Source organism: Cornus florida, unplaced genomic scaffold (assembly GCF_030987335.1).
Source record: "Cornus florida cultivar Cherokee Brave unplaced genomic scaffold, ASM3098733v1 CherokeeBrave_3.0.0_Hap2_Chr01, whole genome shotgun sequence".
Classification (NCBI taxonomy): domain Eukaryota; kingdom Viridiplantae; phylum Streptophyta; class Magnoliopsida; order Cornales; family Cornaceae; genus Cornus; species Cornus florida.
Genome location: NW_026775571.1, coordinates 42,432,664 through 42,458,676, shown reverse-complemented (window position 1 = coordinate 42,458,676; position 26,013 = coordinate 42,432,664). Strand labels below are relative to the sequence as shown.

Here is a 26,013-nt window from a genome sequence, read left to right as displayed (position 1 = left end):
AAAATATCCCAAAATATCTCAGAGATTTGTCTTTATTCAAAAAGGCGTCACCAAAGATGATCGATCTCTGCAGCATTCGATGGATCTCACCAATGTTCGATTGATCAAACCTCCTTAAGTCCAAAATAAAATAAATTCCAGCTCATTAAAAGTTGGCTCATGGTGCAATCATTGCAAGGACCCTAGTGCACGAATCCAGACCATTGGGTGTGACACTTGAGCCTCCTATATAAGGATTTTGATCCATTCATATCCAATTATCTTTATATCTTCATTACACATATCATATCTCATATCTTGGAGAGGAGGTTAGAGACTAGAGAGCTTTAACACATCTTTGGGAGTTCTTCCATTTTTCTAGGGTTTCCATCAAGAAGGAAGTCATTCTTACCATGGAGATAGCCCTTGAGGGTTGGATGACTACTTCAATGAGTGGCTAGACATCTACTTGGGGCTAGAGTAGCCCCTAAGTTTGCTTCATAGACCTAGTGTTTTGTATATTTTTGGGGATTTGCTTGTAATAAATGTTTTAATCTTGGATTTATATATATATCTTGTAGTTTTTATTTGATGTGTATGGGTTAATGCTTTTAATTGATTATCTATTTCTAACCATATGTCTATGTGTAACGACCCGGTCATTTGCCTTCCTTTCATTTTTCCTGAAATTTTACGAATGAATTTTTTTCGTTTAATTTTCTTTTCTGAGCTCTGTTTCGTGTCGCTTAGTGTCATCTCGAGTGCTCGGAGTTGGTTTCTGAGAGTCTTTTATGTGAATTGACAACTTCCTTTCAGGACCGAGTCATTTTCGCATTTTCACTTTTCGGACACTATGCGCCTTTCGTCCTTTTCCCTGTTTCGTCTTTTTCCCTATTATGTCTTTTCCCCGTTTGTCATATTGTTGGCACAACCTCACTTCTCATACTCGGAGTTGGTTTTTGACTTCACGTGCCTTCATCTTGAGTGGTTTCCTTGAAATACGTATCTTTACTTTTGCAAGAAAGTACTCTGGTTGCTCCCGGTGTCCAAAGGGGCATGGATGCATAATTCTTCGGAATTATTTTCTTTTCTTGGGATGTTTTTCGTAAATATCTTTTGAAGATATTTTATGTCAGGGGCATCTATGAAAATATCTTTTGGAAGATATTTTCATTCTGGGACAGTTTCGTAGTTAACCCTTTTTGTAGGGGCCATTGTGCAATTAACGAAAGTTATTGCAAAATATCTCGTTTGGAGCTTGGATCCTCGTACGGGATTCATTTTCACTTTTTGTTGACTCGTAAATTCATAGAATTTCCTTCTGGTCGTTTTTCTCCAGTTTCAGAGTTTCTGGACTCGGTTGCAGCCGAACTTATTCGGGACATAACTTTCTGCTCGGGACTCAATTTTTGATGCCGTTTCTTCCGTTGTTCATATTTTCTTATTTTAAATCTTTTTTGTTCACGGAGTTTTGCCGTTTGAGCGCATTTGCTCAAAATCCACTTTTCCGGACTCAGCGAGGCCCTTTCAAGGGAACTTTTTGAGATTTCTATAAATAGGTTGCCCTAATTTTTAAAATCAGATTTTCAGACCTTCTTCCTCGTCTTGGCTGGCAGCCATGGGAGCCCAAGGGGCTGCCTTCACTCTTTGTTCTCCTCCACTTGATTTCCTTGGTAGAAATCCTTCGGCCTTAGCATTTGTTGTTCGCCTCGTCGTGCTCTACCATTACCCCTTATTAGAAACCATTTTTGGCCAAGTTTTGAGTTTGGTTTTGAGGCCAAGTTTGGATTTTCATGGGCCTTCTTGGGGATTCATATAGATCGTGTTGTCCCCGACAAAACCCTTCGGTTTCGGCGGATTCAGAACACTTTTTTTTCGGTGGGCCTTTGAGGTTTTCATCTCAAATTGAGGTAGGAGGTGTTATAGGTTTAATTCTTGTTATATAACATGCTATTGATACTTATACAACTTGATTGCATGCTTAAATATGAAATCTAGAGATTTTATTATTTAATTTTCTTGTATTGGATTTGATTTTCCCGGTTGCTTATGACTTGTTTTAAACATGTAGCATGGTAATATAATGCTCTATAATATGGTCATTGACATATATAAAATTGAGGAAATTTGAACAAGTATTAAAGATTTTATTTAATATTTATCTTGAATAAAATATTAAATCATATGGCCTTAACTAGCTTAAAATCAATATGTGTTAGTATATTAAATTAGGCCTTAGCATGCTCTCCAACATAGTTGAATTTGAAAGTAATTAGAGGTGTTTTGAAAATTAGTAATTATTAATTAATTTGCCCCGAGTGCACTATTCACTCTATTTGAATTCTGACTTGATATTCTTGATTTACATGTCATATAGCTTCACATATATTTGATTTATAATATTTGGTTAGGTTTTGAAACCTTTTATTTAATTAAATTCCATGTTTAAGATTTAATCCTCATGGTGAAACCTTTTGGAATTGTATTGTGGCATGCTAGAAAATTAAGTTTAGGTATAGTTGTTCACATATATTAAATTGGGATTAATTGCATGAGAATTGCAATTTTTAATTTATATTTAACTTTAGTGAAAGTTTAATTCACATGGTCTTAACTTGAATGAAATAAACTTGTAATGTGATATTACATTAGTTCTTGGCATGCTTTCCAACATAGGTTAATTTGAGAGCATTTGGTTAAGTTTGAAAATCAAGAGATTTTAATTAAAAGAATTAATTAAAATCTATTTTGTGGTCTCATTAGCTTAATTAAGATTTTAACTTGATATTTGTATTGGCCATGACTTGTTTACTAGTATATATTAATTGTGGACCATTTGAAGTTGCTTTAGAACCTTGGTAATTAAATTAGCATTATTTAATTAGAGTTCAACTTTGTTGTTCCAATAACCTAATTGAGTTTTAGAATGGATATAGGTAATGACCATGCCATGTTCTTTAATATGTATTAATTTGAGGTTATTTGGAATTGAATTAGAATCTAGGGAATTTAATTATTTTTATTTAATTAAATTCTATCAAATTGAGCCATGGATTTAATTGTGTTTGAAAGTCGTTTCTATATCAAAATCCTGGACATGGACTTGTTGTATATTCATTTGGTTATGTTTTGAGCATTGGATAACATAGTTGCTATTTTATACTCATGAGAATATGTTTTCCTTATTGAATATATTGTTGCCTTGTGTAATGATTTGCACATTTCGTATTTAACATAATTCATACATAGCGTGTAACGAATCGCACACTGAAGATTCGACATTCACCACATCATATTAGTTGTGGACTTAGAGCATATATTGTATAGGTTTCCAAATTTGGTTGTGCTTGGTAGATAGTTGATTATCTTACATATTCCTGTTGATATATGCGTTGTTGCACAACTTGTTGATTTTGGAAAATTGGGGATGTTGTTGTTTGACTATGGTTAAGACGTGGTTCTAGTACGGGGGATAGTCCCTCTATATAGTCTAGTGCGCACATAGGGAGGTTACCCATGGGCTAGTAACCCTAAAGTAACGATGTTGTCGGTCTGATCCGGCGTGACATCCGAGTATCCACTTTGTTTGATTTCGCATTTCATTTTCAAGTTGGTAACTAGATGATGTTGTAACTTATTGTTTCTTAATTGTCATTCCATTTTAAGTTACAAGATGTTAACTTTGCGAAATTGTGCTTTATGCGTTGTATTGGAAGTTCCAATGTTGGTTAAATTGCATCAATATTGAAAATCGTGTTTTGACGTTCTAATAAAGCTTAGGATTGATCATATTGATTAATTTATAACTTAGACGTTAGGTGGCATGACCTACTTCTGTTGTTTTCGTGCTTTAGATTTCAAGCTGATAGCTTTAAGAAATTATATTTTGTTGCTTTGTATAATATGCTTTTATGTGGTTAGATTGTATTGAAGTTGTAAATTGCATTTTGGTTGTTCAGCATGGCCTAAGATGATTCCTTAGACTTATTTAGAACATAGACATTAGGTGACATGATCACTTTAGTTGTATCTATATTCGAGATTGCAAGTTAATACCTTTAAGAACCTATATCTCGTTGTTTTGTATAACGTGCTTCCATGTTGTTTAAATGGCATAGATGATGTGATGTATGCTAGAAACACTCTAAGGTAGCTTAGGATGCTCCCTGAGTCTCATTTCGATATAGATGTTAGGTGGCATGAACCCCTTTAACATGTTTCACCTTAAGGTGATAAATTTGTAAAATGCTAGGTTGATGCATGCTCATCTCCTACGAGTAGCTTTATGTTACTCACCCCTACGATACTGGGGCATATTTCAGGTACGAAGACTTAGTTCGTGACGCCTAGCATTCCTTGGATGTCGTGTAGCTTTCAAGTTTCCATTTTATGCAAATGTTAGCATGAAATGTCATATTGTAGACTTATATGTCAAAATATGTATATTTGATTTCATGTATGTAATGTGTGCTTAAGTACACTCCTTTCATTGTATTTGATATGTATGAGATGAGACCAGAGGCCAATGACCATTATATTGTATTCTATGCAACTTTTTAACTTTATGAAATGTTATGAAAACCTTGAAAAATTGCAAGTCATTGCTTCACCATGGTTGCATCGGGTGTGGGAATTCCATTTTTATTCTTTTATAGGTCTTATTAATCTTGTATGAAGTGTGGCCAAGGGCCAAATGGTCATTTGATCCCGTTTTATATTTTTGGATTTCGAGTTTTCATTCCAAGTTCTATTTTTGCCTTTTTGCCTGTTGGGGGGCCGGATTTTGTATCGGTGGTATTTTTAAGTCGTGGACCATTGTAGCACGTCCTAATAGGTAAGTTACGTTTGCGTGCATGGTCGTTTCTGAGAAAAACCTTATCGTTTATGTTTTGAGCCTCTTGTGAATTCATTTCGCACCTTTTTTGCATATTCTGATCTAGGGGCATTATAGACTTTTCACTATGGTTTTATTTTCTTCTTTCAACATGGTTGAATAGAAAACATGATTTTAGGGGGGGTTTCTTTTTCGTGTTTTTCCAGAAAATGTCATCTTGGCATCGGAAATCGCTTACGAAGTTCAGCTTTCAGTTTTCTATTTAGCAGCTTTTTCGACCCTCTGGACCAGATTTCTTGGGAGGGCATTTTGGGCATTCTATATTGCGTTTTTTTTTTATTCTCTCGCAAGTCACGTAGAAAACTCAATTTTGAGGGGGGTTTCTTCTTTGTGTTTTTGCAAAAAAATTCATCTAGGCCTCCAAATTCAGCCTCTGTTCCGGATTTTTCTGAAAAACAAACCCACAGCAGCTTAATGGGCTGCTGCTGCCAGCCATGTGTGCACTAGCGCGCGCGCGGCATGCATGGGCAAGCACATGGGCGTGCGCATGGGGCTGTCGTGGCCCCTCGTCGGGCCACCGCGACGTCAACTCTTCTTTTGGGCTTTTCTCCTTCGTCCGGACTCCGATTCAAGTGAATTTTTTTTTGAACTTGCCTAATTTTTCGCTGTCTTTCCAACGGTGTGCTCAGTTGCACCCGGTTCTTCCTGGATAATTACCAGTTTACCCTTTTTGCCTTAAGTGTTCGTTTTTCTTCGTCATGCCGTTTCTCTTTCGTCCGGACTCCGAATCATGCGATTCTTAAGTCCATCATTATTAGTTTTTTGTTGTCCTTCCAGCGGTGTGCTCGGTGGCACCCGAATCTACAGTTTACAGAAATGACTATTTTGCCCTTGGGGGCTTATTTGTCATATTTTCGATCTTCTGCTTCCGCATCAGTTCTTGTTGAGTTCCACGACCTTATGGAAGGTCACTTTGACTTCTTAGAGTCTTGTTTTCTGTTTTCGCTTCCGCATTCGGATCCATTATCGGATCATCCTTACGGTTCATCACAGGACACGCTGGTCTAAAAACCAGGGTCGTCACACTATGTATGCTAGAATGGATGATTCATGTGTTTTTCTCTAGATTTAGTGGAGTTTATGCATGTTTATGTGTATGGTTGAAGTTAATCTAGAGATGGTCAAAACATACTGCTTAACTGAATACTCTTGTAATTTATTTGAAGATTCACACATGTTTCTTGATGGATTGTGCCACACCTTTAGCTTACTTAGTTTGATTTCCTTGTCTTTAGTGTAGATGTAGTGTAGTTGCTTTAGATTCATAGATAGGTGGACAATCTATTCTTGTTCCTTGGTGTTCCATGCTTATGAATGCAAATGGTGTATGCTTTTAGATAGTTATGTGTGCATAAATTGTGGTTTCATTGAAAGGATTTTGGTCTCATTTGATAGGTTGTGTTTTCCATTTGAATTGGCTAGACAATCTATACTTATTTGCCATCTATGCCTAGTTTCAATTAATGCCACACACACACACACACAAAAGTTACAATTCAATTTTCCCCATTGATATACAATTGCTAGTGTCTAGTGAAGTCAAGCTTAGTGGTGAGCTCTAGTACCCCAAGTCATCTCCTCTATATCTTTTACCTATATTCTAAATTGTTACCTTTTACTTGCTTTAATTTCAATTGCATTGTAGTTTAATCAACCAAACAAACCACCTTTTGATCACTTGACCTACTAACCCTATACATTGTTTCCATTGCAAACACGCCCACAATCCCTTTGGACGATCCCTACTCACTCTAACTATATTTTTAGTTAGAGGTAGTAGTGGCTTTTATAAATTTAAAACTTGGCCACTTTGCACACTCACATTCTTAGTACAATTTTAAACGTTGGTGCCCACGATAACCACCATTAGGTAGCATGATCCTTGAATTGCTTCACATAAATGTAATAACCTTGTAAAATGCTAGGTCGATGCATGCTCATTTCCTACGAGTAGCTTTATGTTACTCACCCTGAAGTTACTGGGGATTTGTTTCAGGTATAAAGACTTGGTTTGTGATACTCATCATTCCTTGGATGACTTGTAGCTTTCAAGTTTCCATTTCATGCAAATGTTAGCAAAAAATATCATTTTGTAGCCTTATACGTCAAAACTTGTATTTTTTGATTCCATACATGTAATGTATACATGAGTACACTCTTTATAATGTATTTGACATGTATAAGATGAGGCCATAGGCCAGTGGTATCTAGTTTGTATCCTATGTAACTTTCAACTTCATGAAATATTATGAAAATATTGAAAAATAACAAGTCTTTGCTTTACTATGTTTGCATCGGATGTGGGAATTCCATTTTTATTCTTTCATAGGGTCTCATTAATCATGTATGAAGTGTGGCTAAGGGCCAAATGGTAATTTGAAATCATTTGTTAATTTTGGTTTTCAAATTTCTCATTTCTCGTTCATTTTCGCCTTTTTTACCGTCGGGGGGTCGAATTTTGCATCGACGGTATTTTTAAACTGTGGACCATTGTAACACGTTCTATTAGGTAAGTTACGTTTGAGTGCATGATCTTTTTCAAGTTTAGAGTCATATTTAACAAAATGAGTACTCTATGGATTTACTTTTGAGTTTTTTAGCCTCTACTGATCTAGGGGCATTTTGGCCATTTCACAATGTGTTTTTTTCTCATTTTCTCTCGCGATACCGGGTAGAAAATTCGATTTTGGGAGGGGTTTATTTTTTGTATTTTTTCAGAAAATGTCGTTAAGGGCCCCGTTTTTGCTCTCAGTTCTAGCAGAATTTAGAAGTCCCTATAGCAGCTTTTAGGCACCCTTGACCTAATTTTCTTGGGGGCATTATGGGCATTTCACTGTGTATTTTATTTTCTTATTTTGACATGGCCAGGCAAAAAACGTAATTTTTGGGGGTGGTTTCTTCTTTGCATTTTTTCAGAAAATGTCGTCTCGGTCTCAAAAACTCCGCGTCAAATTTGATTTCCTGTGCGCATATGCATTATTAAAAAAAGTCTGTTATGAGGGCATTTTGGGGATTCACGTTAAAAATAAAATTTTCTTTCAATATGGTTAGCCTGGAAAAATTATTTTGAGGGGGGTTTCTTCTTCGTATTTTTCCAGAAAACGTCGTTTAGGGCCTCAAAACGGCACACGAATTTCAGCATTTTGCCCAGGTTACTATTCAGTGCTATCAAAATACTATTCACAGCCGCGGCGACGTCAAAACTTTGTTTTGACTTTTCTCTTCCATCCGGACTCCGAATCAAGTGATTCTTGAGTCTAACTTGATTAATTTTTCACTGTCTTCCCAATGGTGTGCTCGGTTGCACCCGATTTTATATTTTCAGAAATGACCATTTTGCCTTTGGGGCTATTTTTGTCTGGTTTTCTTGTAATTCGCTTCCGTTACTTTCTTTTGAATTCCGTGACTTCAAGGGATGTTATGGATGTGTCTCGGGAATAATATACATTATAGGGACATCATTTTCATGTAAAGTGACTATTTTGTTCCTGGGGGCTTCTTTGTCATATTTCATATCTTTTGCTTTCGCGTCAGTTCTCATTGAGTTCAACGACCTCATAGAAGGTCATCAAAGTGTCTTAGAGGTGTGTTATGCCTTGGGAGACCGTTGTTTTGTGTCTTGCTTTGGCATCTGGATCCGCTATCGGGTCAATCTTCGGTTCATCACAGGACGCACTAGCTTGAAAAACTAGGGTCGTCACACTCTAATTTCAGATGTAATACTCCCACTGACTTAGCTGCAACCTTGGCATCAAGTCAAAAGACAAATATATATCCATGCCATGAAGACTTCTGGATTCCTAAAATCCTTACAACGAATTGCAAACATGTTCAGTAGCTCCAGAATCTATCCATCAGGAATTAATAGATGCAACCACATAACATAGCTTAATGATTAAATATATATATTTTCTATGCCACGTAGTTGCTTAGACAACTCGTTCCTTAAGTGTCTTAGTTGGCTACAAAAGAAACAATTTCTTTCGCCCTCAACATACACTACTTTATTTCCTTTAATCTTTTGGATCCCCATACTTTGTGCTAGCGTAGTCCTATTGTCATCCTTATTCTTTTCCTTTGCCCATCCACTTGAGCCTAGAAGAAGATGGTACAAACTAGGTTAGATTGATAGGAATGCCTATACTTTTGATTATCCCTTCATAAGTTACTAACTTTATAAGAATATCAGCGATTGTAAACTCAAACTGGTTCCTTATTTAGTTCACTCTAAAAGAGTCAAACGAGCTTGGTAATAAGACAATAATCATGTAAACTTGAAACTTACCACCCAAGTTAGCCTTATTGACCTCCAGTTAATTTTTAAATAATAACAATCATTTTTAAAATACAATTTTTTACTGGAGTTCCTTAGGCTATCTCAATGGTATTCAAGTCTGACATAGTACTAAGGCATACACTCTATCTAATCTCACCAAAACATCTCATTGACATTTAACATGATGTTTGATGAAAATGAAATAATGCAAATGTTAGCTTTGGAGCGTATTGGAGATAAATTTTAGAATATTGGACCAAGTCATATCATTTGCCTTATTTCACTTATTAAAAGTATTAATGTCAAATTGGGTATCTTAAAATAAAAGGATTAGGTACAGGAGTAGTAAATACATTTTGTACCCTTACGTTGTGAGTAAAATATCTAAGTTCCTTTTTCAGTCAATATAAATGAGGTTCAATTACATTGAATATGTTAGTAAGCAGATTAAATGGATTAGACATAATTAATCTGAATATAAATGCATTCATACAATATGCAAGATGAATTATTAATACTATCATGCATATTTAAAATTAAAATGAGTTTGTCAACCACATAGTATAATAAATCTTAATAGTATAGGAATTCATTATCATTATTGATGAACAATCCCTTTTAATTAATGTAGGTCCTTCAATTTCGTAGTATAATAAATTACAGAATCAGTACGTTAATAACTTATCCTGATGGAGGAGTTCATTATTACTATTGTTGAGATTCATTTGTTAAGGCGAGCACTTCCATTAAAATAATAATATGTGGGTCCCTTAACCACTTTGCATGAAAAATCAGATAACCAATATGCCAATAACTTATTCGGTTGGTGAAGTTCATTATTGCTATTGGTGGGCAAATCCCATCATTTCCATATCTCTTAAGATAATGCCTTGTCTATATATATGAAATGATTCCCGATTATGTTTAGCCTTTCTAAAATCAACTAGTGTAGACCACTCCATTGGGGAGCTAACACTATTGATTTTAGATTTAGTGTATAACGTTATTAATACTCTAACGAGAAATAAAACATTAAATATCTTGTCATTATAATCTAAACTCTTTAAATCATGTGTAGGGCCTTATTTTTAAAGATCTAATTACAATAAACATTTAATATTTTCATTTTCATGCGACAACTATTCTTGTAATTTTTAAACTCTTCAAATCATGCGTGGGGCCTTATTTTTGAAGATCTAATTATAATGGTTATAATAGCGAAGGCCATGGGGTAATGTATCAAAATCCCTACTCCCACTCAATTTTTAATTATTTATAATTAGGGTTTTCGATTCATGATTTAATGTATGCAAAATGCCTTGATTTTAATCCAATTAAATTTAGAAAATATCTAGATTTTTAAATGATTCACTAATATTTAATTTGAGGCAAACTTTAAAAATAATTTTTTATTCCCCAATAAGTGCCCTCTAATTAATTAGTAATCAAATCCAATTAATTTTCATAATTTAATTAATATAAATCAAGTCATTTAGATAAAAATCATGGATCCAATGTATGACCAAAAATAATTAGATAACAGACAAAAACAAATAAAATGGCTAATGGATTTAGCTTTTAACATTTAAATGCTCTAATTATTGCGCGAGGGTCCATCTAAAGCTTATGTACACCTGCAAGATGCTGTAACCCAACCTAACGTGCCTTAAGACACCATCGGACGCCCCTAAGCGCATCTGGGAAGGTTCCCAGTGCGTGCTACGCGCTTACACGAGCTGGAGGAAGCTTGCAGCGCGTGCCACGCACTCCCACGCGCCTGCACGCGCTGGTGGAATGTTTTTACGCATGTCACGTGCTCCCACGCCCGTGTGGGAGTTGCCAGCGTGTTCCACGCGTTGGCACGCACCATGTGGTGTTGACTTTGTCTCTGGCGCGTGGTCCTCACGCGCCTATTCACTGGTGGCGCATGGAGCGCATTCTTGCCGCGCTTCACTAGATCATCTCCTCTTCTATTCTTTGATCCGATGGCTGCTAATAAGGGCACACCGCATGTTGGTGTATTACGCCGCATCGGATCGGCCAGCCATACTCCGGCGCCGCCTTCGCTACTGGCGGTACTCCGATTGCCGAAAAATCGTAGAAAAATTCCAGAAAATTAATAAAAATTCCCAGAAAATATTATTGGCTTTAAAAAAATTCTGGAAAAATTCCACAAAAATTCTAAAAAATTCTAAAAAATTCCTGAAGACAAATTAAACCCTCTTAAACCTTCTTGAAACTTCATAGCACCATTTGATGAAGATTATATGGCTTTAAATAAATTTTACAATTTGAAATACAATGGAAAAAATTAAATTACATCGTTGAAATTTCAAATGACTAAATCAAAACCTTAACTACATTTATCCAAAGATAAAATTACATTTAATTAACCTATAAACTTCACCCATGACCCAAACATACATCAACATCATCCAATCACAAATATACATACATCATGATCATAAAATAATATATGCATATGCATATGTAAATTTGGATTCATGAATGATGATTTTTTTCAATAAAAGATATAAACTCTATACATGAATCAATTCTACCTCTAATACCATAGTTAGGGAAATGGAAGTTTTCAAAACTTTATGAGGGTTTTTCAAATAAAGATCTTGATTCATGTGTATAGACAAGTTTTATGCATGAAGAATATGACGATCCATTCAATTTAAGGATAGAAAACTTACATCAAGGTTTGAGTAAACCTTAAATCTCTTATCTAAAATGAATGTTCTCATTTATTGTAGATCATTTTCCTAGATGCCTCCTTGGATCTCCATCTTCTTAGTAATGGTTTTGCCTTTAAGAATCACCCATAAGCCTCCATGAATAACCTTGGAAAGTTAGGCTTATGGGAGCCTCCATTAGATGAGAACATTAACCCTAAAATTCTAGAGAGAGAAAATATATTCCTTTTTCTTCCAAAAGTCACCTGTAAAATATACATGAACCATGTATATATAGGCAACATAAAGATAAGGAAAGGAAACAAAAAATCCTTCTCAATCTCTAATTCACATATCTCAAATCTAATAGGATTCCAATATCAAGTTGGGCTATAAGTGAGAATCCTTTGGGCTTATTATTTTCTTGGCTACAATGAATTAATAATTGACCTGATCCATGGAACCAATTCAATTAATTCATAAATTAAATTCTACTCCACTAAAAAAAATTAATTGAACTCCAATTAAATAATAAATAACATCTAAGTCAATGTTGCACTTTGACCCCTCTATGCATAATTAGTTATCGGATAAACAAAGACATCAATCCGACTACTTAATTAATATATTTATTTTGGGACCTTTGATTATTTCCATCTCGATCACAATAAAGCATTTGTTTGACAAAAATAATAATTTAAATAAATAAATATATAATAAATCATTTTATCTAAAAACACACGAATTTACTTTATGATCAACCATAATCAATACAAAATAAATACAAGTAACAATGATGCAAATATTGAAAATATAACCCTCTAACTATTAATTACATAATTATCCAAAGTGTCGGTCTAAGGATTCCGAAGAATCCGCTGAACAAATCAAAGTAATTACTAATTAATAAAAGAGTCTATATTTCTCTCATACTTAAGAGTCAAATGTCATGACAGTGATAGGGAGCAATTGCATACGACGACTCTCACAATTTATCTCAACCTAACGTAGATCCAGTTCAAGTCTTAGTTAATAATGGGTCCATCCATAATTACCAATTATGAACAATTTATGATTACTATTTATAATTATGTATTGATCGCCATCACATACATATATAAATATCTCTTGTAATCAAGTTGACATTATCAATTCCATAATGAATCGAAACATAATATATTGAATTCTCTAATTATATAAATCATAAATATTTTAGATATGTCAGGAACATATGTCACTATAATCCAAATATGAATTTGCTATGCCAGGGCATATAAATCCCAACAGGAGCAACATCAAAATGGTGCAAGAAAAAGAGAGAGAGAAGATGAAAATGGCGTAGGCTGGAGCTCTTCTGAAAATGGTGGTGTGTAAGTATGGTGCATGAGATGTGCTTTGAGCCACAAAATATGTCACAGTAGCATTTAATGACCTGACTAAGCCATCACCCCCAAATAGCCTTTTCATTGATTTAAAATCTAATATTATATATTAAGTTAACATTTAAACAACTTTCGTACCTGTGATGATGTGAAGTCACAAAATTAGTGTATAGAATAGCAACATTAGTTTAATAATAAATATTTTATTTATTGTCTAAACAATTATTCTTAATTAAATATTTCATCATTCAATTAATCATTGTGATTAAATTCGAATAGGCAAAGTAATAATAATTAGCAAGAAATCATGTAAATCATTAATTCATCATCTAACTTAATTGATTACTATAGTTTCTCAATTACTATATAATTATCTATTGATTAGTATAATTTCAGTAGTTATCTATTGATTACTATGTCTCATGAACTCAATTACTATATAGTTATCTATTAATTAGTGATTACTATAGTCTCATTAGTTAAGTATTGATTACTATAGTCTCATAAGTTCAATTACTATATACTTATCTATTCATTACTATAGTCTCAATAGTAATGTAATGATTATTATAGTCTCATGAGTTCAATTACTATATAGTTATCAATTGATCAATGATCACTATAGTCTCGTTCGTGAACTTTTAATTTCATGTGTTTAATTATATAATTATATAGGATCACTATACTAGTATAGACTCCTTAATCCAATGTGTTTGATTATATATAGATAACTATACTAGTGTGTGATTTTTAATTCCATGTCTTTAATTATATAGTCATATAGGATTACTATACTATTTTAGCCTCCTTAATTCAATGTGTTTAACTGTATAGTTATATATGGATCACTAAACTAGTGTGAGATTTTTAATTTCACGTGTTTAATTATATAGGATCACTATACTAGTATAGCCTCTTTAATTCAATGTGTTTAATTATATAGGTAAATATAGATCACTATACTAGTGTGAGATTTTTAATTAAACGTGTTAAATTATATAGTTATATAGGTAATAGGATCACTATATTAGTGTAGCCTTCTTAATTTCATGTATTTAATTATATAGTCCTGTAGGATTACTTTACTATTATAGCCTCCTTAATTCAATGTGTTTAATTAGGACAAATATAATTCAATGTGTTTAATTATATAGTTATATATGAATCACTGTACTAAGTGTAACCTTCTTAATTCCATGTGTTGAACTATATAGTTAAATACTTAAATATAAGCTTTTTGTTTTTAGTTAAATACTTAATTTTATTCTAATATTTTTGTAAACAAAATAAATAATTTATTGTGTAATTATTTATATAATTATCTTACTAATAAATGGATATGTGAGATTTAAATAGAAAAGAATCTTAAGTAATATAAATTTAAATTTTTTTTTTTGTAGGATATTTATACCCTTAAACATTATTAATGAGTAATAAGAAAATTATATGCAATAAGTGGGTGTGTAAGGTACCGAGCTTTAAATATGGGACAAAAAGTTAATTAATTTAAATATAATGTATATAATATCTTTTAGAATATTTATAAACCTCAAATATGATTAGTAATTAATGTGAAATTAGTTTACTTTCAATATTTTTTATATGAAAGTTATATAAAAAATGCATAAGTATTTATTTACCCTTTTGAATGGATTTATGAAATTTAATTATGGGAAAAACCTTTTATTATTTTAGACAATATTATTTTTAGATTTTCCATATTAGTTGTCCACTTTGAAAAGTCAAAGTATATAAGTTTTATATTTTGATCATTGTCCTTTATATTTTAAAAAAACAAGCATTAATATTAATAAATAAGTACATATATAAAGTTATAAACTATTGTGTATTTTATTGTAACAAATTTGTATATATTTTGTTGTATGGATGATGGAAAAATGATGTACAAAGTCCAATGCCCAAAAATAACCTTGTCTAAATTATTCATTGGTGAAACTAAAATTATTATTTTAATGGACAAAAAGTGACCCACTTGTATAAACAATATAACTGGGGTTCCTCCTCTTTCCATTAATTTGTGTCTGCCGTCGTGAACTTTCTTCTGTGAACTTTCTGGTGGTTCTAACAAAGAAAACATTGAAATAAAAGTGCTTTGTGAATCAAATTTGTAATACCATGTATACAGACCAGATTTGAAACATGGATTCAGATTGGAATCAATGGAACTCAAATTTCTCATAGTTTATTTTACTACTCCATGTTCAATAAGACGAGATCGACGACAAAAGAATGATTCCGGTCGAAATCCATGGATTCCGGTCGAAATCCATGGATTTCGGTGAGAAACCAGAATTAAAATATTGAGTCCGGCCGAATCCAATGAATCGACAACTGCTCAGTCGATGCAAGAGGGATTAAAATATGGATTCCACTTACCTCTCTTGCAATGCTCCTTGGGCAATGGCGATCTCACAGTGTTTCTTGCACTGCTGGCCGGCAATATGAACTCTGAAGAAAACAGAGAGGGAAAAACAAAAAATAAAATAAAACTGGGGAGAAGATTTTCCATGAGTACAAAATTACGTAATTGTATTTGTGATGACCCTGATTTTTAGGCCAACGTGTCCTGTGATGAACTGTAAGGATAATCTGATAACGGATCCGATATGTGAAAGCAAAAACAGAAAACAGGACTCTAAGAAGTCAAAGTGACCTTCCATGAGGTCGTGGAACTCAATGAAAATGGAATTCCCACACCCGATGCAACTATGGTGAAGCAATGACTTGCGATTTTTCAAGATTTTCACAATATTTCTTGAAGTTAAAAAGTACATAGAATACAATATAATGGTCATTGGCCTTCGGCCTCATCTCATATATATCAAATACATTGAAAGGAGTGTACTTAAGTACACATTACATACATGGAATCAAATATACATATTTTGACATATAAGTCTACAAAATGACATTTCATGCTAACATTTGCATGAAATGGAAACTTGAAAGCTACACGACATCCAAGGAATGCTAGGCGTCACGAACCAAGTCTTCGTACCTGAAATATGCCCCAGTATCGTAGGGGTGAGTAACATAAAGCTACTCGTAGGAGATGAGCATGCATCGACCTAGCATTTTATAAATTTATCACCTTAAGGTGAAACATGTTAAAGGGGCTCATGCCATTTAACGTCTATGTCCAAGTGAGACTCGGGGAGCATCCTAAGCTAACTTAGAGTCTAAGCAATAAGAATCATGATATACATACGTGTATGAAACGAATCATGGTTGGGATAATCCAAAGAACACGACAAGAAGGATGCTTGAGCATAGATTAACATGAATTGCATTTTTAATACAATTGAACTAGGTCTAGAGTAATCCATACAACATGACAAAAGCATATTTGAATGCAAGTTAACAAGAATCACATTATCCATGCAATTCAACAACAAAAGAGCATATTATACAATGCAACAAGGTTTAAGTTCTCAAAGCCATCAACTTAGAATCTAAAGCACAAAATAACAGTAGTGGTTCATGCCACCTAACGTCTATGTTATAAATGAATTAATAGGATCAATCCTAAACTTTATTAGAACGTCAAAACACGATTTTCAATATCGATGCAATTTAACCAACATTGGAACTTCCAATATAACGCATAAAGCACAATTTCGCAAAGTTAACATCCTGTAACTTAAAATGGAACGACAAATAAGAAACAACAAGTTACAACATCATCTAGTTATAAACTTGAAAATGAAATGCGAAATCAAACAAAGTGGATACTCGGATGTCACGCCGGATCAGACCGACAACATAGTTACTTTAGGGTTACTAGCCCATGGGTAACCTCCCTATGTGCGCACTAGACCATATAGAGGGACTATCCCCCGTACTAGAACCACGTCCTAGCCATAGTCAAACAACGATATCCCCAAGTTTCCAAAATCAACAAGTTGTGCAACAACGCATATATCAACAGGAATATGCAAGATAATCAACTATCTACTAAGCACAACCAAATTTGGAAACCTATACAATACATGCTCTAAATCCACAACTAATATGATATGATGAATGTCGAATCTTCAGTGTGCGATTCGTTACACGCTATGCATGAAAGATGTTAAACACGAAGTGTGCAAATCATTACACAAGGCAACAATATATTCAATAAGGAAAACATATTCTCATGAATACAAACATAGCAATTATGTTATCCAATGTTCAAAATATAACCAAATGAATATACAACAAGACTAAGTCCGTGATTTGAATATAGAAACCACTTCTAAAACACAACTAGATCATAGAGCAAATTGATAGAATTTAAATAGATAAACACAATTAAATTCTCTAGATTTCCGATTCAATTTCAATTAACCTCAATTTAATACATGTTAAAGGGCATGGCAAGGTCATCACCTATATCCATTCTAAAACTCAATTAGGTTGTTAGAACAACAAAGTAGAACTTTAATTAAATCATGCTAATTTAAATCCCAAGGTTCTAAAACAACTTCAGATAGTCCCAAATTAATATATACCAGTAAACAAGTCATAGCCAATACAAATATCAAGTTAAAACCTTAATTAAGCTAATGGGCCACAAAATAGATTTTAATTAATTCTTTTAATTAAAATCTCTAGATTTTTAAACTTAGCCAAATGTTCTCAATTTAACATATCTTAGAGAATATGTCAAGGACTAATGTAATATTACATTACAAGTTTATTTCATTTAATTTAAGGCCATGTGACTTAACCTTTCATTAAAGTTAAATATAAATTAAAAGTTGCAATTCTCATGCAATTAATCCCAATTTAATATATGTGAACAACTATACCTAAGCTTAATTTTCTAGCATGCCACACTTCAATTCCAAGTTGTATATTATATGAGGATTAATCTTAAACATGGAATTTAATTAAATAAAAGGTTTCAAAACCTAACCGAATATTCCAAATCAAATATATGTGAAGCTATATGCATGTAAATCAAGAATATCAAGTCGGAATTCAAATAGAGTGAATAGTGCATTCGGGGCAAATTAATTAATTAAATTAATTAATAATTACTAATTTTCAAAACACCTCCAATTACTTTCAAATTCAACTATGTTGGAGAGCATGCTAAGGCCTAATTTAATATGCTAACGCATATTAATTTCAAGTTAGTTAAGGCCATGTGAATTAATCTTTCACCTAAAATAAATATTAAATAAAATCTGTAATACTTATTCAAATGTTCCAATTTTAATACACGACAATGAGCATATCAAGGGGCAATATAAAATCATGCTACATGTTTAAACCAAGTCATGAGCAACAGGAAAAATTAGATTCCGTACAAGAAAAATAAATAATAAAATCTCTAGATTTTATATTTAATCATGCAAACAAGTAGTATAAGCATCACAAGCATGCTATATAACAAGAATTTAAACCTAGAACATCCCCTACCTCAATTTGAGATGAAAATCCCAAAGGCCCACCAAAATAAAAGTGCTCTGAATTCGACGATACCGAGAGGTTTTGTTGGGGACAACACCGTGAACAAGAATCCGCAAGAAGGCCTATGAAAATCTCAACTTGACTCCAAACCCGAACTCAAAAAATCGTCAGAAATGAATTCTAATAAGGGCAAAAGGTAGAGCACATCGAGGGAAGCAATAAATGCTAAAGCCGAAGGATTTCTACCAAGGAAATCAAGTGGAGGAGAAGAAAGAGTGAAGGCAGCCCCTTGGGCTCCCATGGTTGCCAGCCAAGAGGAGGAAGAAGGTCTGAAAATCTGATTTTAAAAATTAGGGCAACCTATTTATAGAAATCTCAAAAAGTGCCACAAAAGGGCCCCGCCGGGTCCGGAAATGTGGATTTTGAGCAAACGCACTCAAACGGAAAAACTCTGCGAATAGAAAAGATTTAAAATAAGAAAATATGACCAACGGAAGTAACGGCATCAAAAACTAAGTCCCGAGCAGAAAGTTATGCCCCGAACAAGTTCGTTAGCAGCCGGGTCCAGAAACTCTGAAACTGGGGAAATATGACTAGAAGGAAATTCCAAGAGTCCACTACCAACGAAATGTGAAAATGAATCCTGTACGTGGATCCAGCCTCCAGACGAGGCATTTTGCAATAACTTTTGTTAATTGCATAATGGCCCCTACAAAAAGGGTTAACTGCGAAACCGCTCTAGAATGAAAATATCTTCCAAAAGATATTTTCTTAGATACCCCTGAAATAAAATATCTTCAAAATATATTTACAAAAAACACCCCAAGAAATGAAAAAGAATCTAAAGAATTGTGCATCCATTCCCCTGTGGGCACCAGGAGCAACCAGAGTACTTTCTTGCAAAAGTAAAGATACGTATTTCAAGGAAACCACTTAAGATGAAGGCACGTGAAGTCAAAAACCAACTCCGAGCATGAGAAGTGAGGTTGTGCCAAAAATTGGCAAACGGAGATAAGACAGAATAGGGAAAAGGACGAAATAGTGCATAGTATCGAAAAACAAAAAATGTGAAAATGACTCGGTCCTCAGAGAAAGTTGTCAATCCACGGAAAAGAGTCTCAGGAACCAATTCCGAGCACTCGAGATGACACTAAGCGACATGAAACAGAGTTCAGAAAAGAAAATTAAACGAAAAAAATTCATTCGTAAAATTTCAGGAAAAAGGAAAGGAAGGCAAATGACCGGGTCGTTACAATATTAACTTAGGGGTATTCTTATAAAAAACCTCACATATATATATATATATACACACACACACACACACACACACAAGAGGGAAAAAAGAAAAGAAGTCCTAACCAGATCTTTTGAGGGGCAAAAATGCAACTTAATACTACACAATCTTTTCTAATTTTTTCGTCATAAATTATAAGGTCAAAAATGTAAAATTACACCTATTTATTATGTTCAAAGGGTCAACATGGTTAGTGGGTTACAGCTGGAAACCCACTAACCACAATATATATTTATTATTATATATATAGATATTTAAATGCTATAATCATATGTGTGTGTATATATATATATATATATATATATATATATATATATATACACTACCATAAATATATACACACTCTATTACGTTTCTTAATGACAATGACAGGCTATGAAGTTTACACGTGAGTGGGACGCTCCAAATTGGGTAGGTTCTATGCAAAACCAACACGTGAAGAACCCTCGTCTTCTCCAAAACCTCCTTCCTAAAATCGCTGTGAAACCAATAATTTCCGACCACTGAAACAAGGGTTTTCTTCAACAATCGTGTCCGATCTTGACTGTACAAGGTCGGAAGCATATCCCGAGTTCGTGTCCGTGTCATGTCGTGTCGACACGAACACTCGCCGGAAACGATGAGTCTAGGTAACACAGATCGAAGGTTTAAAAAATTCAAAGTTCTAGTCTGAATGAGATAATTGAGCAACTAAGGACCAGGTCTTATACATCCGACCATCAATGGTTGTGTTTATGTTCTCTGTGTTGGGAGGAGTACGCGTGATAATGGTATGTAAGGATGAGTTCGGAGGAGTATGGGTGTTGATGGTCTATGAGGTTGAGTGGGGACCAAGGGGTTGGTCCATGAGTGAGGAAAAACAATCATATTGGAACATACCTGGGTGATGTTCCTTACAGTTTCCATGGAACGAGAATGAGGGCGTTGGTTGATTGGATTCAGTTGGTAGGGAAATTGGGGAAGCATGCGTCTGATTTGATGTGGTAGGTAGGGATGGGGACACGTTTTCCTGAGTAAATGACGTCACGTTCAAATTTGAATTTGAAACTTGTGGTTGAGGCATTATGTGACTTGGGGAAGGTGCAACCAGTGCGTCAAGTGGCGCGTAAGAGATACTTGGTGCCTAAAACTTAGGTTGAGCATGGAGAGCTGGAGCATGAAGAAGAACTTTAAGGGAGGAAACTTCAGTAGTAAGCTCCACCAACTTCGTCTTAAATCCCTGGAGTTCCTCTTCTCTTTGCTGCAGAATATCACCCAGTCTTGCCACCTCGAGGATAAGATCAGCTTTAGAGGAGTCCATAATGGCTGTGTCGATTCCCTCTGGCAGGTAGACATCGTCAACGGTCTTGTTGGATGGGTTAAGGATTCTGTCTTGTTAAAATGTTCTCTTAATTTTTTCATGGCATGATGTGAACCGAGCGTGTGCACTAAATAATGCACAACACTTTGAGTTTGGAAATTAGTGTCAAATGGGTATCATACTTTAAATTTATAAACCGCTTAACACCTATACTATGTAGTATGAGTAAAAAGGGATCCTCCCAAGAGATTATACGTGTTGGAATTTAAATTCAACTCGTATATATCAAATGATTGCAAAGGAGGGTTGGTTGTTTGATTACACTAAGATGCAATTAATTCAAGTGGAATTAAAATAATACTAAGTTGAGATAGGGATTTAAGAGATGAGAAGAGAGGCTTAGGGCATTAAAATCACCACCAAGCTCGTTCACTAAACCACACACTTTCAACTAATTGGGGAAAAACATTCTTGTGAACAAAATGCGACTACCAATTGCTATATTAAGCATAGACCATCAAATTTAAGAAGGAATTATATACCTAACCGACAAATAAACTAAGTGTAGCACAACCCATCAATTCTAAGCATGACCCATCAAATTAGTAACAATTATTGCACACCCAATCTAGAGAATTATAGAATTTGCAACAATAAGCCATGGAATATCAAATCAAGTATAGATTGTCTACCTATCTACAAACATGAATTAAATTGTAGAACAACTCATCAAGCATAAGTATAATCCATCAAATTAATTGACAAACTCATTCAATGAAAACCATGCATAGCCATCACTAGGTCCTTAATTAATCACAAATAGACATGCAACTAACATAGAGAAACTAGTGTAAATATCAATTCCCAAATAATCACACATAAGACAACATGTAATCATAAAGAGAATCAATATGAAGAATTAAACCATATGAATCATAGAGATATAATCCTCAATTAGTTACACTTAGACATGCAACTAATCTAGAGAATTAAATGGAAGAATTAAACTATAGGAATCATAGAGTTAAACCAAGATTCATTTTATACACAAGGCTATAGTACTAATCACAAGATAAATTTCCCAAAAATTCAAGAGAAAGGGTTTAATTTACAAGCTTGGGGTTCATCCAAACCCTAAACTTGTGCATGAAGGTAGTTTCGTGTACTGTTTAATACATATATAAGTTGTTAACTTATTTATTTTGGAGTTGCTTGGGACATTGTTAAGCTGTGATGGCTAGCGTTTGGCTCTAGTACGGGGACAAGAGTCCTCTAAGTCAAAAGTTCGCGCGTTAGGTAGGCTGCCTGGGGGTTAGTAGCTCCAAATTTGCCTTATCTCAGCGGAAATCCGAGCTGTGATGTCCAAGTCTTCCACTATTTGTTTTCGCATTCAATTCCAAGTTATCAATCATGTTTATATTGTGACAGTGGTTTTGGCTATTGGCGATTTGATGTTGTTAAGTACATCCATACTAAATTGCTATATTTAGTTGATTTAGCTTTTAGATTTCAAGTTGATAACTTTGAGAATCTATATCTAGTTGCTTTGTGTAAGCATGTTTCTATCTGGTTGCTTTGTGTAAGCATGTTTCTAACTAGTTGCTTTGTGTAAGCATGCTATTTCTTATTGCTATGTGTAGCATACTCTTGTGTTGTTGAAATTGCATAAAGGATGTGTTTTATGCTAGAAATGATCTTAGGTAGCTAGGATGCTCCCTGAGTCTCACCTTTGACATAGACGTTAGGTGGAATGAACCACAATGATTAAATCATGTACACTTGTAAAATGTAGGTCGATGCATGCTCATTTCCTACGAGTAGCTTTATGTTACTCACCCCTACGATACTGGGGCATATTTCAGGTACAGGATACAAGATTGGAGATTGCAATTGCTTGGGTGATTTGCTGAGTTGAGCTTCTTTAGAAGCATTCTTGTTCACATGCAAGTGTTAGCATGTTCATGATTTGTCTATGAAATGTAATTTTTCTAACTTGGGGGTTTGACATGTCAAATGTTGTAAATGTATTGTAATGAGGCCATAGGCCATTGTAGCACATCTATTTTATCATATTACATACACTTGCATGCTCACTTTGGCAAACAATACCTTCATTGATGAAATAAAAACTCTAAGTAGCATTTTTAGGGAGTTTTACCCTATTCTGTTCCAGGGGCATTTTGGGTATTTCACAATGCATTTTTTTCATTTTTCCTCATATGTCACATAGAAAACTCAATTTTGAGGGAGGTTTCTTCTTTGTGTTTTTCCAGAAAACATCATCTTGGCCCTCAAAAATCAATATTTTTCCGAAAAATCCTTACTGCCAGGTTTTGCAAATTTTTAGTACAAATGTAGTTGGTATTATTCATCGACTTTTTTTTGAAAATCGTCACGACCAATCCGAAACTTCTTGAGGTCTTGTGGGTGCATTTTAAGGTTGAATTTTCAATTTAGGCAATTTTAAAACCTCCCGAAGCCCTATTTCCAAAACTTGGGCAGTAGTTCGGATTAGTTTTTTTCCTCTTGACCTGATTTTCTTGGGGGCATTCTGGGCATTTTACAATGCATTTTTTTTGTTTCCGTTTGTGGTCAGGGTAGGAAACTTGATTTTAGGGGGGGTTTCTTCTTTGAGTTTTTCCAAAAAAGTTTGTTTAGATGCCCGTTTTTACTCTCAGTTGCAGCAGTGGTGGGTTGTCCTCGTTGGGCCGCCACGACATCATTTTTGTTTTTGACCTTTCTCCCCCGTCCGGACTCCAAATTGAGTAAAATTTTTTTTGAACTTGACTAATTTGTCATTTTCTTTCCATCGGTGTGCTCGATAGCACCTAAATCCATTTTTTGTAAAATGACCATTTTGTCCCTAGGTTTTTTTTGTCCGTTTTTGAAACGACACTTCTGAATTTGTTTCCTTTGGGTTCCGCGACCTCATTGAGGGTCACATTGGTATCTTAGAGACGCATTGTAGCGCTAGAGACCATTGTTTCACCTTTCTCTTCCGCATTTCGGATCCGTTATCGGGTCATCTTTTGGTCATCATTGACGCACCGGGTTTACAAAACTTGGGCCGTCACATATAACATATGTGGGCAAAGCACTCAAAATTGATTTAATTAAAATTTCTTTACCTGCAAGAGATAAGAGCAGAAATTTCTAAGATGCTAAACGAGTAGCGACACGTTGGGAGATATAATGAAAGACATCCCACTCGGACCGACCAATAATCGCAGGCATGCCCAAATATTTTACACGTAAACTCTCTTCCTGAATTCCAAGCAACTAACATAAAGTAACACGATCCTCCAAATAAGTATTACGTGAAAAGAAAATAGGGGATTTAGAAAAAATTATTTGTTGCCCAGATACCCTTTCATACCTCTGCAATACGTTTTTAAGAAAAACAGTCTCAGTAGTAGATGTTTGACAGAATACAATGGAATCATCCGCAAAGAATAAGTGAGAAATAGATGGAGCATGGGGACACACCCGAATCCCAAATAAAACTCTATGCTGGAGAGTCACCTATAAAGATTGAGACAGAGCTTCTGTGCACAAAATAAATAAATATGGAGATAAAGGATCCCCTTGGCGGATACCGCGCGTGGGACGAAACAACCCCACAGGTTTACCATTGATCATCACAGAATACGAAACTGTGGAAATGCATGCCTTAATTAATTGAATCTAATGACCTTGAAAACCCAATTTTTCAAGCATGGAAAACAAAAAATGTCATTCAATGCGATCATAAGCCTTACTCATATCCAATTTCAATGCAAGGAATGAGTGTTTACCTTTACGTTTATTTTTTAAGTAATGAAGAATCTCATGAGAGATTAGAATGTTATCGGTAATATGACGGCCCGGAACAAATGCACTCTGAGATTCACTAACAAGAGATAAAATAATTTCATGAAGCCGATTAGCAAGCACTTTAGCAATAATCCAATAAGCAACAGAATATAATGATATTGATCTATAGTGGGAAACATGTGCAGGTGATTCAGTTTTAGGAATTAAAACGATATTAGTATGATTTAGACTAGATAAAAGATGACCCGAATACATAAAGCTACATACCGTAGCAATGAAGTCTGCCTTAATAATATGCCAATATCGCTGATAAAATAACGGAGTCATACCATCAGGACCCGGAGCTTTGCATGGCTGCATAGCAAAAATAGCTGCACGAATTTCCTCCTCAGAGGGCGGCCGAATTAATCTAGTATTTATATCAGGAGTAACGCGTGGCTGAATGTGTTGTAAGAAATGATCAATACCAATCGGATTAGAAGTACGAAACAAGTTTGAAAATAGGTAATAAAAAGAGCCTGAATCTGAGAATCCTCTTCAATCCAACAACCAGATGAATCCTCAAGCCCAGAAATATGATTGTGCCGTTGATGTTGAAGAGTAGAGGTATGGAAAAATTTAGAATTGCGATCCCCCAATTTCAACCATTGAATTCGGGACTTTTGAAACCAATATAGTTCCTCTTGCCGCCACAAAGAGTGCAACTGTTGCTCCACAAGATGGACCTGCTCAAGATCATAGGTATCCGTGTCAAATGTTGTAATCTAATTTCAGCTTGTTCAATCTGGCGTCGAGAGTTAAAGTTGTTAGTCTGAGCCTAGTTGATTAAAGAACGTTTACAAGACTTGATTTTTTTCATAACACCGAAACAGACGGGACCCGAAAATTGGAATACTCCAGGCATGCCGAACAATATGCTCAGACCTAGGATTAGACACCCACCGGGCATCAAAATGAAATTAACAAGATTTCT

General features: G+C 34.6%; 1 protein-coding gene across 1 annotated transcript in view; it reads left to right on the top strand.

The window, feature by feature from the left end:
* The window catches only part of LOC132271310 (uncharacterized), a 32,254-nt gene extending 11,340 nt beyond the window's left edge, over nt 1-20,914 (top strand). The window contains exon 4 of the mRNA XM_059772652.1: nt 20,827-20,914. Coding sequence (XP_059628635.1) covers nt 20,827-20,914 — 88 coding nt within the window. The remainder of the gene's footprint in view (nt 1-20,826) is intronic.
* Nucleotides 20,915-26,013: the final 5,099 nt, after the last annotated feature.